Source organism: Anarrhichthys ocellatus, unplaced genomic scaffold, assembly GCF_004355925.1.
Source record: "Anarrhichthys ocellatus isolate YVR2014 unplaced genomic scaffold, GSC_Weel_1.0 scaffold28, whole genome shotgun sequence".
NCBI lineage: Eukaryota > Metazoa > Chordata > Actinopteri > Perciformes > Anarhichadidae > Anarrhichthys > Anarrhichthys ocellatus.
This window is the reverse complement of record NW_022280058.1, coordinates 4,518,898-4,537,047: the sequence shown is the minus strand read 5'-3', so window position 1 is coordinate 4,537,047 and position 18,150 is coordinate 4,518,898. Positions and strand designations below refer to the sequence as shown.

The 18,150-nt window shown below is 44.1% G+C and overlaps 1 protein-coding gene across 4 annotated transcripts in view; it reads right to left on the bottom strand.

Annotated features, from left to right (window-relative positions):
* Window positions 1-18,150, bottom strand: part of gab1 (GRB2-associated binding protein 1) — a 47,327-nt gene that overhangs the window by 11,620 nt on the left and 17,557 nt on the right. For all 4 annotated transcript variants that reach the window (XM_031862999.1, XM_031862998.1, XM_031863000.1 and 1 more), the window contains exons 3-6: window positions 5,764-5,892; window positions 4,955-5,120; window positions 1,803-2,022; window positions 432-1,111 (exon numbers count right to left, since the gene is read on the bottom strand). In XM_031862999.1, coding sequence (XP_031718859.1) covers window positions 432-1,111; window positions 1,803-2,022; window positions 4,955-5,120; window positions 5,764-5,892 — 1,195 coding nt within the window. The remainder of the gene's footprint in view (window positions 1-431; window positions 1,112-1,802; window positions 2,023-4,954; window positions 5,121-5,763; window positions 5,893-18,150) is intronic.

Sequence of the window (18,150 nt, the reverse complement as noted above, 5' to 3'; positions counted from 1 at the left end):
AGCTGAGTATCATAACCACAAACCAAGGCCTTTAATCGTCAAGACATCTGCAGGAAACGCTCTGCTCTGTGTTCAGGCCTGATAAGCTCTTGATCATTTGAATGCATTGTGAACAGAACAGAGGAGTGAGGGCCAAAATAGGGATTGAAGGTAGAAGAAAACCTGCCAAGAGCTCAGGTGGTGTCATCCATCAACAGAATGTATAAAGAATACCAAATGCTGGCATAAAAGTTGTGCAAAAGCCATATATATACGGCTGATACAAATGATCACTGCACTTAAAGGTCAAGATGCTATGGAGGAAAGTGGCTTTGTCAATGTGTGTCCTATCGAACATAACATTTAATTTAAGTATTCTAAGACCACAAAGCATAATTTCTACTTTCATAGTGGTTTTCCAAAAGCATAGGAAATCTCTCCCCGACACAAACCTTTGCGGAGGCGCGAACAGTCCACAGTGCCAATAGTGTTGCTGCGTAAAGCCTTATTCCCAGCGCTAGTAGGCACACAGTAGTTTCCGTCCGTCTCGGACGCTGAGCGAGGCACAAAATAGGTGTCCGTAGGTGAGCGCTCAGCTGGTGGTGGCGGGGGTCCTGAGGTGGAACTGAGCGAAGGCTTGGGTGGTCTGGGAGGGGGTACTGCATCTCCCCCACCCTCTGAGCCGCCCACACCTGTCGACGCTGACAAAGTGCGGGGCACCTGGTAGGTACAGTTTGCGCCAGGCGTAGGTGGAATATCGTAACTGATGGAAAGGTTGCGCATCTGCGACTCCATCGAGGGCTTCCGTGACGGCGTGTTGAAGACATACAGCTCGGAGGCATCCCCGCTGTCCGGGTGGGCCACGGGGGAGGAGGCGGACTTTGGGAGCAGCACAGTGTCCTGGGAGTAGCTGCGAGGGAGGTGGTACAGGCCCACGTCTGTCGATAGAGAGGCACAACGGGATGGAGGCGAGTCGTAGATGGAAGAGGCGGAGGCCGGGTGCTGTGGGAAGAAGCCGTTGTGCGAGGTGTGTTTAGCTGAGGAGGTGGAGGAGGTGGGCGTGCGGTGAGAGGGGAGGTTGTCATTCAGGTCCGTCTCTGAAGAGGTAGACTTGGAACACTCAGCATGAGCTCTAAAGGAGACAATATACAAATACACCAGAGAATTAAATATCTACGATTGATTTTGGCAAGCAGAGAAATCCACTCAGTCAAGGTAAGCCTTCACAGCACTGTCTGCAAGCCACGGTTAGTAACACAACGTTATAAACAGAGACATCTAGTCACTAATCTCAGCACCTCCAGCACATTAGCATCTCGTTTCTCAGAAGATGTCGGGTGAATATCTGTTTTCAACATGCAGGCAACGAAAAGTGTTAGGTAGAGGACAACTCAGTCTGTTCTGATCTACAAGGATCAGACAAATCCAGCTCTAACATTCATCTACAGAAGGCATGTAAATCTACAGCCATGAAGTTTTTGGAGTGTCGCTATTGATCTGTCTTGTTTTCTTTTTTTAAACACACGGGTAGCACTCCACACACACAAGCAGGCAGTTCCAGCTGGATGGCTGGCCACTCACAGACTAGCCTGAAGAGGAAGCGTCTTGCTCTCACACTCCTCCAGGAGCAAATACTGCTTGTCTCCCTCCAATGGAGAGTGACGCTGCACTGAGCTACACAGCCACACAGCAGAGACGAGAGTGGCAGTGGGTTGGAAAAATATACAGCGAGAAGCTTGTGCCACAGTGTAGCACTCCGGCAAAAGTGAATACGGAGACTCGTATACGTACGATAAGCGCACGTTGACGCAAAACAAACTCACCTGTTGGGTTCAGGCTTTTTGCTCTCGCAGTTGACGAGCCACAGGTAGTCCTGGGGCTCCTCTGAACTGGACTGAGAGTCCAGGTGTCGCACGCTGACCGGCTGGTATGGAGGGGGCACGCTGGACAGCACCGCTGGTGGACCGGCGATATGTGCCGGGTGTGGTGGGGTGTCCACCACCAGGCCTCCGATGGCTGACTGGTGAGCAGCTTTTGCTGCCTCTGCAGGAAAGAAACAAGAAGGCTGTTTACGTATCATCTTCTTTAGCACAGCAAACCCCAAAAAATAAAAAATACACCGCTTTTTGACAGATGATTATAGAGGAGGTGGGCCACTGCCGCTGAATTAACGATCACCTGCACTAAAAACAGAAGAACTTAATACACTTTTATGGAGCCTACAGGGGGTGCTATTTTGTACAACAAAGGCCACTAATTCATGAACTGGACTGTAATCAAGTGATTAAATTGATGCCAAAAGATGAGATGCCATCCAGATCTGTCTATGAATGGCTCTTTAGGCTTAGATGTTGTTCAGTGGCTTTGCGGCTATTAATGAGGGCAGCACAAGGCACACATTAGAATATCACATTCATTCGATGTAAGGCATCAGGATGATGGAAGTCTGAAGGATCCATCAGTTCTTTTATTTACTTTAGCTGGACTTTCTTTGGATGCATTTCAATAAATCCAGCGGTCATATTGGACTCATTTCAGCGGGCCAATATATTTCATAGACATCTCATACTGAATTTACTACATTTGTATTGGTCCTATTTTAAGCATTATGCTGGATTATAAGCACATTGTTGCATTTTTTGTTAACCTATGGCTCCAACTGAACCCTCAGTCGTCCATGAAGCCGGGCCCTGCTCCTGCTGCGGATCTGTAAAGCCCAGTGAGTCAGTGCGGGCGATGTTGATGACTGATGATATTAAGCAGAAAGTAAACAGTAAGCTGTGTTTGCCGATGTCAACCGGCTGAGTAAACTTGGACCCAAGCTGTTTCCTAGCAACCCAATTCCACTCCGACACTACATCAACTTTACACCTCGATAGCATCTGAACCTGAGCGGCCGATGTGTGGAGACTCAACAACTCGAGGACAAATCTCAGATAGCTCTTTAGAATAGCTCAACTGAAAATCAACAAGCCACAAGAATCCAAAAAACTCACTTCCTTCTTGGGTGGAAAATAACAGGGAGCAATCAAACCTTTTCAAAATAATGCACACTGTTCAACATTAGGGGAAGGACATGATATAGATATGACAAGCCTGATATTTGTGTGAGAAGATTCCCTGAATAACACCTTCACTGAGAGCTAATATCAAGTTAAAGCACACTCCAGTCATCGCTGTCAATGTACGTAAAAAAACAAACCATCACAAATTAGTATTTTCATCCTTCTTTTCACGTCCCGACACACATATACGCATGAAACCCACTTAGAAGCACCATTTGTCCGTGAGCAGCCTGAATACGGTGTTTGCCTTCCCTTCAGAATCCCACACACTCCTTCTCAGACAGCATTTCCTCAAGGTCTCTGCTTTGTCACACAAATACCAGAGTCCTTTTCAAACCCTTCTGCTCGAGCTGATTGTTGCACTGCACGGAGAGCCAAGATGGCTGATGCGTATGCTCGGTGAAATATCTGTATTCATTCCGCATCTTTCTACTTCTTTCACAGATCTCCTCCCACTCTCTTCTATAACCGACATGGTTTTCTCTTACACAAGGAAGGTCCCCTCTTTCTCTTCTTTAAAAGGTCAAGTTCTCTCATCACAGTGCATCATTTGCTACTCTGCTCCTCTGCTCACCCCCCCCTCGTTTGTTTGTTGAAGCTGTGAAGTGGAAAAGGGGAAAATCCCCTCTGCTCATACTCATCTTTACCTCCTCCACTGTCTCTCAGAGCACTCCTAATGTTCCCTCCTCTAATATCAGGCCGGCCATGAAGCACTCCAGCGTGGCCACACACACGACAGAACGCCGAGTCGGGTCTCACACGCAGAGGAGTGAGAGTGAGCGCCAAAGGGAGAGCCAAGGACATTCTTTTGTAACAGGAACTGTGAGGAGGGCTATCTGTGAGGAGTTTTGTCTTTAGACCCACTTTCTCCTTGAATGGGCTCACTGTTTGTTGGCACATTAGGGTTTTAACAGCCAGTTTCAATAACTGTGTTGAAGAGTGTTATCGGGCTCGCCCTGCGACACCAGCCATGTAACAGACATGGGGGCACAGACGCAACGCTTGTGGAGAAGATGACCTCGGAGGAGCGTAATCAGTGACTTGGTTGCCAAGTTTGAAATCCCGGGTGGCGTGATATGTCAGACAGCAAATTAGTTCTCGTCACATTCAAATGCTGACACGTTTAGTTGAGGGGGGGGGGGGGGGGGGTGGGGAGATGCAAATAGCAAAGCTTGCAATTAGGCTCGAAGACAGAGGACAGAGAGGGAAACAAGAGAACGCAAAACGAGAGACAATGAGAACCAGATAAGAGGGAGAGAACCAAAGAGGGGCAGTGAGACCGAGAGGCACACAATGATTTGATTATACAGTATTGGGGACGAAGGTAACGTGAGATTTAACACAACACATGGATCAACACATGGATCATTAGACCTCTGCTGAGAACTATGCTGAATAGAGGCCCTCTGGCACATTCAGCTAGTTCGCCTAACTTCTTCAGAGAAAGAGGGAAAGAGGCAGATATTTAAGAGGTAAAACAGTGGCATGAAATAAGAGAGACCAACCAAATGTACAGTAATTAACTTGTGAGCTAATATGGAATTGTTAAGAGTCTAGAAATATACTTGCTGACTGCTGGTGATGAAGCTGCTACACAGCAATTCAGCTTTTCCTCTATTTATGCACATTCATTATACAAGGTGTTAATGCAATACCGTATTAAAACACACAATCCTTACTGTGGAGTGAGGTCAATAATATAACTTATAAGTTGTTGTTTTTTCACATATGGTAATATCATAGTGCTGGTTACTGTCATAGTGACATCATCAGGTGGTTATACGGTTGACGGATTGCTCTGAGGATCTCAGAGGATGAACGTTTCCCGTTTGGTATTTTATCATTTTAGCAATAAATTAGTCAACAACAAAATGATAATGTGTGGTTAACTATCTAATGCCAATGCTTACCGTCATCGGTGGGGTTAAAACCACAGATGTCGCAGATGCAGCGAACCCACTTATTCATCTCTTCTTCGGTGTCAGCCACCAGGTAGAAGACACGGTCGATGGTCTTGATGTCGAATATGAAGCTGTGCTCCAGGTCCTTCTTGTTGAACGTCAGCCCAGCGTCCACCTGGAGCGGTAACAAACAAGTCGTAGTTTAACATGACATCAGTCACGAACAAATATATTAACAGATGTATAAATAAAGTGATGATTTACAGCCAATGAAACATGTATAGATAAATAGTAGAGCTGGAATAAATAGCCCTTCCAAACATTCAAAATGTTATTATTTATTTTACATTGTTATTGACATCTATACCAGTTATTTTCAGAAAAGCAAACGATTCAAATTGGGAAATAAATGATTGTATTTTTATTTAAATACTTGGGAAGTTAAACAGGTCATAATTCCCTCTCAAATATCTATTTTGCTGTGAAAACATCCGATTAAGTGTTTTAAATGTTTTTACGGTTTTTATTCACGGCTTATATTAGACCTGCAGTTGTGACAAATTGTGAGCTTTATGAAATATGAGGCCGACCTATACAGTCACCGGTCATGGCCGAACTGCTGAAAACCGTGTGGTTGAAAAATGTTTGAACAATTCACCAGTCCCTCCGTATGACGTAAAGTAAAACCGCCTAACGTCACGATGACATGACGGGCATAGACTGCGATTGGTCAAAATTGGACTACATTTAAGTTAAGAATGAATCATACATTCAGACTGTTGGAGACTACAGGCTGATAGTATAGAGAGGAACCATACCTGCTCACACAAGTTGAGATCAATCACGCGGATGGGCTTCTTGGCATGGTCATTCTTGTAGTACTCCAATACGTCTGGATCGCCCGTCAGACGGCCACTGCGAAGAACAAACCACCGCTTCTTCCATGCCTGCAGGGAGAGAAACGAGGCCAAAGGTTATATGTGTGTTCTCACAATGACTGCTCCATTCTTGCCCGACCGCTGGCCAAATGCTGTATTTTTCCAGTTTAGCCAATGTGTCCCGGGCATAGCTTGTGTCTCTGTGTGCACTCTCCACCAGCTGCACTGCCCTCGCTGAAGAACTCGCAACCAGAAATATGTGTCTGGGATGACCAGAACAAAAGACGCATGGTTTGACCTCGCACCATGATTGGGGTGAATAACCAAAAGAGAAACTGGGTATTTTCTTTCAAATGGGATTTGTTGTCTGTGAGGAAAAAGGTACCACAAAGCAGGGAAAGAGTTTAAATTCAGGCAAAGCAGACAGACAAAAATAAAAGCAATCAAGTGAGATCTAGGACTTCATTTTGGGTACATGAATAAAAGGACAGTTTAATAATAAAATCCTGATCCTAAAGAGCATTAAAGAGATAGACAATAAGACCCTTCTCTTATCTGGGAGAATGTATTAAATGTGATTCATTACTGAATTATTAAAAAAGGCCCACTGTGCCACTGAAATTGAAAATACAGAGCTAATTAAATCATGGCAGAAAAAACAAACCATAAAGCTTGAGAACCTGTTTACATCTCACGCATAGCAGTCATATCATGTGTTGTTGTTGTCGTTTAAAAGATGTAGGTCAGTGAGAGTGAGAAGCCTCTTCAGCCCTTCAAAAGCAACGACGCCACATTGTTCTGTTTCTAGATTGCGTTTCCCACCTCATGGTGTTTGTAGTTATATTTAGAAAACATACCCAGCAGTGATTCATATAAATGCAGACTCAAGAGGGTCACGAACTCTCGATTTTGCCGAGTCATTGGTGTCATGTTTTTATTTTACGGCTCAAAATATGCTCTCCACAAAATACTGTGCATATTTGCTGGATTTGACCATAAGATAAGAGAGTTATCCAAAAATGATTCGCTCCCCTTTGTTGCTGAAGCTAGGGGGAAGTATGTATGGACACTTTGTACAGGTTTCACCAACCGAATACTGTAGTACTCGACCAGAAATCAAATAACTGATCAAATACCAGAAACGTGTCCAGTGCCATTTGAAATGTTAGTAAATGATAGACAAAGAACACAAACAAGCAGCACAGAGATCAGACAGATCAGGAAGCAGACCAACCGAGTGCGAGCAATGCGAACTAAAGCTTTTTTGTTATTGTTTTTGGGGTACGATTTTGTCCGTATGAACAATGCCGTGCATGTGGGTTTTTTTTTCATCCCGTAGCTGTTTTTCCAACCACAGGGTGTCCTTTGTTAGAGGGCCAAGCCCCTGCCTGAGACAGCATGATGAGCATCAGACCTCTCCCTCCACAAACAGGATGAAGAAACAACTTGAGGATCTGAACAGGAGCCTGGCTTTTAAACTGCAGGCACACGGACATACAGGAATCGCATACAAGAACACTACAACATGAAATCTCTCACACACACACACACACACACACACACACACACACACACACACACAAAAAGAAAACACAACTCACATCCCACACTGACATGTTGCACACACGCGTGCAGCACATGTTTCAGACAGTGTAGTTCAAAAGGACAGCGTTATATAATCGCAAACACACCCACTTAGTCCGAATGAGGCTTAAACCTATTAAACCTACACGCTTTGAGGCAGGCCTCCTTAAATACCAAATTTAACCTGAAGTGAATGTGCTAAAACAACAGTGATGTGTCTGTTGGGTTGGTCGCACAAAGGCGGTGGGTGTGGAGAGGGAACCTCTCCCTCTCTCTCTCTCCCTCTCTCTCTCTCTCTCTCATGACAAAGCAATCTTGGGTCAAGTTACCCTGTGGGGAACAGAAGGACCGAGAGCTTGGGTTACAGCGAGGCCAGGCCCGCCCAGGGTGAGAAGTTGACAACTGGGGAAGTTATGCTGAAGACAAGAGGCAAGTGAGACCTGTTTAATCAGACTGCCTCGCAGTCATTGAGGAGGAGTTCCTTGTAAAATTCATGCGAAAACAACCAGTTATTTAGAGCGAAGAGACACGAACCAAACAGAGGCCGACATAAGATACACACGCTGTGCTGATATGTCACAATACATTTAATATTTACATTTTGATATCTGAGAAATACTGAATACTGAATGTATTTCTTGGTCTGCTCTTTGACATCGACTTGGTGGCTGCAGTTTCTGCACAACTAAAAATGAAACAGCTTTAAGAACAGCACTTGACAATACTGATAGATCATAAAAATGTGCAACTATATAAAAAAAGGGGCCATAACAGGAAGAATATCGAATGAAAAACATTTCATCACGTACAACAAAGAGATTAATATAGCAAGACAAAAGGGAAGACAAAAGATAAATATATCAAATTGACTGCCCCAAAAAAATACAACTATAAAAGATGCAATGAGCCAAAATTAGTACAGCCAGGAAATAATCAAAAAGATAAGAGAAAAGAGGATGTGTCTACAGCCGTTCACTGCTGGGGCCAGACAGCCAAAATGCATTCATCTCAAAATAAATGAGAATAAGTTATAATGTAAAAAAGAAAATGTAACTAAAATGTTATAAGCAGCGGTCTTCGATTCAAAGAAGAGAAGAGAATCTGCATGTTTCTGAAGTGCCACATTAGCACAGTCACAGACACGAGTGGTTCTGGGATGACAAGCTGTGTGCTAGCTTGAGCATCTCTCCTCCATCTGTGGACTTTCACACAGCTCTCCTCATGCACAATTATGCACACTTGCACCACTTGATTCGTACCACCCATTCGGCACCAGACACATGCATTAAAAACAAAAACGTATATATAATGATGCAAAAAATTAAAAAACGTATCCCAGATTCAGAAACATCCGTACTTGACATGCATATGGACACTGGCTTCATTTATATGCTCACAAGACAACAGGAAAGGGGAAGAAATCAGGTTAAGACAGGAAGTCAGACAACACATTTACATGCAGTGCAATAACTCGGTTACTGTAAAATCCACATTTGCGTGCAGCTGGTCAGTAATTCGATTTCTCCTCTGCCGTCCACCATGTTTTTGAACCAATGCGGGCAGATTTTAAGTGTGTTAGTGATATGCACTGCAGCCTGAAGTGTTCCTTTTTCTTTTTTTACTCAAAGCGTTTGGGCTGAGAGCACAGTGGGAGAACAAGCACTTGTAGTGAGACAACACACAGTTTGTATTCCCTCATGTGCGAGAATGTGTCTGCATTTAAAAATCTACAGTTCAGCTGAGGAAACTTTTAAAAAAAAACAGTAATTTATCTTACAATTTGTCTCACTTGTAGTTGGACTATATTTATATAAGATGCGAGGATGCACCACTACGAGTAACCGTCTTGCCTTTCATCCCTATGATTTGCTCTTACTATGAGAATTTGTCATGCATGCACACTCTTGTGGCAGACTTGTTGAAAACCTGCTCGTGTGGTCAAAACTCTTTCCCTTGTTTCTCTCGACTAGATTTAGTCAATTTGACCCAGAATCCAGACAATAAATGTGCCAATAGAAACACATCGACTCCACCAATTTCCACCACAGTCACATCTCTTCGTGTGTGTGTGTAAACACACTGAATATCAACAAGACAGAACTCAAACCACACCAGAGTACTTTGAACCCAATGCCACAAACAAACAGTGGAACAGTGTCACCACATACTGAGTAGTTGCCCACCATTTACATACCTCCCGTCAAGGCTCGTGAAGAGCATGATGAGGCATCTAGTCCTGCTTTTCTTTGTGTATTCCATTGTGTCCGGTGTAAAATGAATGGCTAAATCCCACCTGGTCCAGGCCAGGGTCAAGTTAATGACTGACAGAAACATACACATCCATTTAGAGTCTTCCTTAATCCAACGAATGATTGTGAACCGTTTGGCTCACTCAACAATCACAGAGCCCACTTCGGCTTGTAGGAGTCTAGTGTTCACGGGCCCCAGGGTTGGGAATGGGACGGCATGGGACGATACCGGACTGGGATGGTGGGGGCTCCCCTAGCATGGCAGCTGTCCCCGCCAACCCCTCTCTATCCCCCCCCCCGTTTCTAGTGTCTTCTGATAGGGTGAAACACAGGAAGACACCCTCTATTCGCCCACCCAGGACCTACAGCCTGTGGGGCCAGACAGAGAGGGCATTGAGGGTCTGACTAAGAAGATGACCGGGGAAGGAAGGGTGGGAGGGTTGAGGGGAGATGCCAACTGAGTGGAGTCACGCTGCCGTCAGAGGCCTCCTGACCCAACATCACTGGAGCATGACAAAGGCAAAGATGGAGAGAGAAGTAGGTTAAGTGCGTAAGCAGGGAGAAAATACGCACAAATAGAAGATTTAATATAGCATTATGAGCTTATTTGCTTACTTAATGAGCAGTTGATATCCCCCTCGTGTCCGTCTCTACGGCCAGCAGCAGTAGTCAACAATGGCTATAGCGACAATGCAAGTGTTAAACTATTCCATTATCGCCAAAGCCATGTGACTATTCTTAGAAATGTCTTATCTATTACAGCTCCATAGCCGATATGTTCAGCGTCTTCTCCCCGTTGACGGACATCAAAGAATGAAATGAGCCATAGCATTCCCACACCAGACTGTCCTACTTGGTAACATGCCATGCCAAAATCCAAACCAGTAGAAGTAAAGACATGAATGAGACAATGTGGCAGCGCTGCATGTTGATTAATGACTTGGCAAGACTCCTAAAGTGCAGTAAGATGTGAACAAAAAGACAGTGGAACTGAGCTCTTATGTTTTAGCCTGCAGCTGCTAAAAATAAGTGTGTGGCCAAATACAAGAGTTTGATCTGATCTATTAGTCTAAATGTATGAAACTAGCTTCTGGTGAACCATCCTGCAAACACCACTCAAGCTCCACCAACTCCGCTTTTATTGAGCTTAAAAGGCTAATTGTGCTTCATGGTTTCGATAGATTAATGCGGCCTAAAACGCCTTTAAGTGCACTAATTGCTAATGCGAATGTTCCGTCATCGCAGGCTGTTAAACTACATACTTAAACTCATCCATATCTCTAATGGTACTGAGACAGGCCTGTGGGTTACTGCGTTTCTGCAGTAGCAGCAGTTGGGACATTAGACTGTGTCTTCAGGATGTGGACAGGTCTCCCCCTGACACTGCTGTTGGACAATAAGTCACAATGACAACAGCGTCATTCGTGTTTCAACTGATTCATGTATGCCAGTCAGTGTTAGTGCAGGCAAACATGTGCCCGCTTTGCACATTACATTCAATGGACCAACGACGATTGTAGGGCATTTAAAAAAGGACACTAAATAGACTGCCAACACTAAATCTTAAGCGTTGCATTCGCACATTCACTCTCACTGTGAAACAGCGACGCTTTTATGTTTACTGCATAGGCAAGTTTACAAGCTAGTCTGGGTAACCTATGACTTCATAGATTGAAATGTTTCTGGTATATGTGCTGCTACAGCTGCAGCATGTGCACTCACTCAAGACAACCGCACAGACAACATCCAAACACGCCTCCAATCTACGTACATTTTTTTGCAATAGGTCAACGGAGAACAAAGAACACATTCTAGTCCTAGAAAGCATACAACCAAATAAGCATGGCTAAGGGAAGTGCACAGCAAATATGCCACATCATAAATCCTAATATACATACATATATACACACACACATACATATATACACACACACACACACACACACGTTGGCTCACTCTGGGAGGAGAATCTGTGCGTGGTTGTCCTATAGTGCTGTCAGAACTGCATCAGCGATTTTGTCACAGCCAATAAAAGGTACCAAATTTCAAATTCATAGCATATCTAGTACAATACAATACAAAGGAATTTGTATTATTTGTATAGTCTCTGCTGATTTCACTTGGGAATGCACTTAGTGTCATTGTTGTGCGTTCCCGAGTGAAATCAGCAGCACAAGCCACTCAAAAGAAAAAAGGCCCCGGTGCATTATTCATCTCTATCTACAGTAAATCAGTGGTTTGAGAGCATTATCTGAGCCTCTCACCCATTATGTGTTAGCATTAGCTTAGCTCACAGAATCTGGGTGCAGAGTTAGCACTTAGCAGCCTGCGAGCGGCCGGGGCCATCTGTCCCGTCTGAGTGGGCTGTGGGTAAAATGACCTGCACCCCAGCTGCACTGACTCATCCCGACTGGGACAGCTTCTCCGTTTGTCCCTCAGAAAAACACAGAGGAAGGGACGGGGCGAGGGAGAGACGGGCGCAGATAGAGCGCAGGGTGAAGACGAGGGGAAGGAGGGTCAAGATTTTGGTTGATAGCGGAAACAAATGAGTACGTGGTATTGTTTAATCTGCCAGAAATCACAACCAGATGACATTTTATGGACACGCAGAAAACAGACCACCTTTTTACAGTCAGTTGATATGAAATGAAAATAGAAAAAAAACTCTCTCTCTCTAGCAGGAAATTAAACATACAACAGTGTGTCAATATCTGTGTACTCTTCGGGGAAGTCCAATTAGAAGGAATGAGGATGCTTAGAGTGAGCTGAGAAAAAGGGAAGGAAGTATCAGGTGCTGTGATTTTTCACAGGAAAAATAGAAACATGACATTCATGACTTAGCACTTTATCAGAAACCAATTCAATTTATTTTCTTTGTTTTCAATTTTTAAAAAGGCTTCAGATGTAAACATTTAAGCAGGTCAGGTACCTAAACAAATTGTTCTTTAAGAGTGAATATATTTAAAGGAAATGTTTCATAATTAAGGAGAAGTCTGTGAAATGTTACACAAATCACGGACTGACTTTCAGAGAGCGCGTGTGACATTTTCAATAATCTTATAGCAAACACCTGGATATTCAATTGCCGCATTTGCTGGTGAAGAAAAGTAACAGATCTACAAAATATTGCCGTGACACTGCAGGCTGACCCAAATGCAATAAACAAATACGCAATCTTGTAGACCGCAGTGCTTCCCTCCGCCTCACTATCGGGACCGTAGGACTGTGCTGAACAAAGGATCTTCTAAGAGAGGAGTGTCAAGAGCGTCAGAGGTTTTGGCGCTCACAGCATTAGTGACGAGGTCTGGAGCAGGAGAAGGGGGGGGGGGGGGGATAAAAGCTTCTCTATGCTTAGTGTCGCAACTTGTATAAATCAGTCTTTGTTAGCGAGACGTGACTGGGATTCTTGCTAAACAGCTATTTTTACATCCTTGAGCGCGAGAGAGGGCAGTTGACGTACAAGTAAGAGTGCACGGCCTTTTTGGCTCAGTGAGGCCGCTCGGTCCAACGTCATCGGCCCTCCGCCTGCTGGAAGGAGAGGGGACTTCCATGAAACATGAACTTGCCTGAGCAGTGGGCGGTTAACAGTCAGCCGACTCTACCGCCAGCTTCTGACACTCCTGCTGGAGACTTGTTAGATAAACCCAATGCACTGCTCGACCTGACATGAACAACATCCACAGCCGGTGGGAAGCTCAGTATCTGATTCACAACAGATGAAGTGAAGAACCGTCTAGCAAACACCACCTTAACCGATCCCTCCATATGCATCCAAACCGTGTTCTCGATTGTTCATCTACACACCAATAAAGATTAGGATCCAGCATGCAAATGTAAAGCTTAGACAGGCTATAGATATCTCTGAAGGTTTTGACATCTCCATACTTAACTATCTCCATTTGGTCCATTTCAGGCATCAAGCACTGTGTGCTATTTTTGCAAGCATGCGGTTAGTTCACATTTAAAGTCAAAGTAAACTAAACCCAAGCAGTCACAATTGAACCGGTAACACTGGATATTTATATATATATAATGCTCTGCCTTTTTTTATAGGTAGAGAAATTGTGTAACTGGATCCAAAATTGAATGGAAATTGATAACACACGCTCAAAACAAGCTTTGGTGAACTAATAAGCACTTTGTCCTGATCCCACAGCATCGGTACCAACCTTTATGCCCAAACACTAACCGCCAGCACCAAGACTGAGGTAGAGCACCACAAAGTTCGACATAATAAAAAAAAAAAAGACTTCAATATTCCCATAAATGTTTACAGACTCCTGTTGAAGAACGTGAGTGGACAACGGTGACCCTACCTTGCAAGCTGTATATCCATAGGAGCTGTTTACTTCTGAGTCTCGTTTCTGTTACTGAAAGTGAGTAGAAGCGATTGCTGCGTGTTGTTTGTTGTTGTTGTTGTTTTTGCGCCTTCTGACTTTATCATGTGCAGCCGTGTGTGTGTGAGAGTCTAGTGTTCAAGACCTCTCCCTCCTCTGAACTTCCTGTTCTATATAATCAGGTTGTCCCAGACCCTCTTAACTGCCACTGCTCTATCAGAGAGGGGTGTGGGGAGAGGGGAGACCAAAGAGCGTGCGCTAAGTTGACAAAAATGTGGCGAGAGTGCACCCCAATAAAAAAAAAACAGTGAAATGTTTAGTAATGAAGTTATTTTATGTTACAATTTGGCTCTTTTTGTCATATAATTGTGACCACCAATGCTATACATTATTATTAAATTCCAAAACCATAGAGATGCTGTGACTCATCACAATGTGACTGAGATCATACAGGTTTTTAACAAGTCCAGTTTAACCAAAGTACACACTAAATGAGGGTTAAGTCTGTCCGGCATACGTACCCTCTACTCTTAGACCTGCGATCATTGTGGCACGGTAAACATCCAGAGACTACCTGGACTGTCCAACTGCCTTTGTCTCCCGAAATGACATTGATTTAGAATGATCTTTCACTGCGTTATGCCATGCCTGACATCCTGCTTCAAGAGGAAACGCATCACATTAAGGAAGTAAAGACAGCGTTTCATGGGGGTTTTAAATCCCGTCTCGTCTTACCACTCGTGTTGCATATCTTAATGGTTCTAATGCATCCCCGTCCCAAGATTCCAGCAGTAAAACATTCCTTTCTTCATTCCCATTGCTAATCAAAAGGTCTATGCAGCTCAGAGTTATTGACAAATGACTTTCCTTGCATTTCTCTTCCCAGTGTTGCATCTGAAGGCTCCATCCTCGTCTCTGGATCGGAGCCTTCCTCTGCTTCCTGTTAGAGACTTTATGATTCTGTTTCCCATCTGCACTCTCAATGAAAAAAAAAGGTCAGAGATGCCACAGCATGGACAGCTTCCTCTACATGCCCGCTTCACAAAAGCTCTGCCTTGGCAGCTGGGGACACTTCTGCTAATGCTGCAAAGACAGCTAGTCAGTGACTGGAGGTCTTTTAAAGTGAGGAGATAACAAGGGCTTACAGAGTGCAGGAAAGTGTAAGAAAGCTCTTACCCAGACTTCCGTCCAATATTAAAAGGCACTGATTTGCGATCCTGTCCTCTGCCTTTGTGTTCTCTCGCAGCGTGCATGTTTGATGGTCACTTTTATTTTACCATTTCAGTGGCAATGATGTGCTTTTTATTATGTTGCTCTAACAAAGTGCAGCACAAAAACAAGTGATGTTGCCGGGCAGCCTGAAGGAAGCCAAGTCATGCATGAAAGCCTTGCAGACGGCACCTTTCTGCATAAACAGAAGTACTTTTAACTACTTTGTAACCCTAACCATAGCAGTCTCAAGCCCTCAACAACAGAGGTGTAGAATTATTGTTATTGCTCAGCCATGATTTGAATATTTCCACATTGAATAACACTAATGAGCTATTGTAAAAGTAGTCCTGTATAGATAAAATGAAAATAATTGACAAAAATTGATAATTAAGAAATCTAAAAGTCTCTTTTCCTTGCACCCATAGTAGGATTGAGGCCGAAGACAGCAGAGGAAATGCACAAAGACAAATAGAGTGAGGACAAGCTAAAGATAGGACCACCCAGGCAAACAGCAACACTAGCTTAGGTGTGACTATGTGTGTGTCCGACTGAACCCGCACATGTCCATCTGACAAACGCCCACAGAGACAAAATTGTAACTCCCCGCTGTATCTGAACTTATCAATTACCATGCGTATCCACCCCATAGCGCTGCTCCCATGCGAGAGTCAACCTCTTCCTTTCTCTCTCTCTCCAAGAGAAAACAAGAACAAATCTTTGTTGAACTGAAACATCACAACCTCGCTTTGTGTGCAAGCGCCCCATCTTCCCACACAGGTCAGAGACACAACAGTGAGAATCTCAAGTCTCGATTCTTCCAGAAGAGCCGAAGCTCAAGATCCAGAGTTCCTAAGAAACGAGACATCCATTTTTAATGGACTGCAAATGACTAACCTCGCATTAACACAAGGCCGTATACGCTTGTATGTGCTCCTAATTATCTGTGTTCTAGTTTTGCCTTAATCGTCACAAGAGAGATGATCAAGAGTTAGACGAAGTGATGAGTGACAAGAAACACAAATGTAGCGACGGATGTTAAAAGGACCGTAAGAATCAATGATTTACAACGGCTCCGATGCGTCCTCGTTCTGTGGCTGCACATTAAGTCAGTACACAGCTGGGAAATGTAAATGTAAACTAAAAGGGTTTATGATCCATCTGGTTGAATCATCTCCTTGAATCATAGCTAGAATAGAGGGGACCAACATGGACAAAATTAATATAGCAATTTCTTCTTTTCTTCTTGCTGTGCTTGAAATCTTGTGGAAATATTAAACTTGTTATCGTGCATTTAGACACAACAGTTTTCCTAAAAAATGTGATTATATGCAACAACTATGAATAATACTATTGAATTATTCCATAACCAGATAGCAAGTTAATGGGCTTCTTTACAAACACCGCTGCAGCAATGTGAGACAGCTCGAGCCTCTGTGCCGGGCTACAAGGCCAAACAAGTTAGCTCCGTACCATAAAACAGAGCAGTTGTTTTATGCAGCTGGGCAGATGCTATGGAGGCAACACTGGTGTGTTCCTATTTTGCTGAAAAACTGACATCTGCCATGTAACGTAAAGATGGTGTTCATATGTTTTCATGTGTGATAATGATATTACCGAATGCTTCAAAGTCAGAAAGTGAGATATACTTTTCCTAACACCAACTTTGAGCAGCTGTGTCTACAAAAGCAGCTCCTCACTGAGAGTGTAGGTTACAATCAGCATGCTGGCATGCTTATATGCAGGCTCATCAACCGCGTATTGATCCATAAAGGAGCACCCATTATCAAAATGAGTCGGTTTCTCTCCCTTCTCCGTCAACACAACCCCTCGCTCGCTCTCCCTCGATTTGCCATCTCACAGTCGCTCTCTTTCATCTGCAGCTGTGAAATTCTCACCCAGTCAGGCGCCATCTGACCCCAGCCCCGACGATCTACGGTAACCGTCCAAAGAACACAGACTGTGGTAGTCATACTGCTATCTCTGCAAACAGCGCACACAAAGACCAACATTTTCATGAAAGACCGTCTGAAAGGCGAACAGGTGTTCCTAATTTATGGGCTTTTCACGTGTGACCTGATAACAATACGATGTCGTGGTTTTTCCAAAACTATCTTACAAGACAAAAACTATTACTACCACAAGTATTCAGACTGAGACCCTGTGTTCAGGACTACTACACAGAGGCCCATTGTGGAATCATTTAACAAGGTTTAAACCGTGAACAAACTTTGGCTTTTTCCACAAAACTTTCGACAAAAACTATCTGAGGAGGAAATAGAGACGCTTACCAAATTTGTCAACAGCAGGTATTATATTCTCTGCTTTGTTGGAAAGGTATCTCACCGGCCAATTCTATGGTCTTTTGCACCTTTTCCATACATCCCAGGACCACCGTGCCGCTGTTACTCCAGTGTGTTGGATAGCCGAATGTGTAATCGCTGTTGTTGGCGTACACTTTCTCTTAGGGCGGGACAGGATCTCTCAGTCAAGTCATAATCCCATATCATTCATTAGAGTATCCACAGACTGAGGGAGGGATGGACCAAGAGAGAGGGTGAGTGAGCAGCAGAAGGTGGGGAAGATGTAGCAGAGGAGAGCGCGACGAAACGAGGGACTGCGCTGTGGCTGAGAGCGGCAGGTCTCGTTCTCCTTCGGGATGGAATCAATTTTCTACCAACTGCATTTGACATCTGCCACCTCCAATAGCAATAAGCCCCCCCCCCCCCCCGACAAACACAGCTACCCCCTGGCCTCTCTACGCAGCGTTCGGACAGGTTAGGTTCAGAGTTAAACCCTGCGCACGGGGTGAAGCATTAACTCAGTGGAGAGCAGGTTTAAACATTAACACAACCTCACATCATGTATGAATGAGGGAGCGTAGAAGCGTCAGTAGTCACACATAATGAAGGAAACTGTTCAGCAGTCACGGTGTTAGCCTTCTTCTT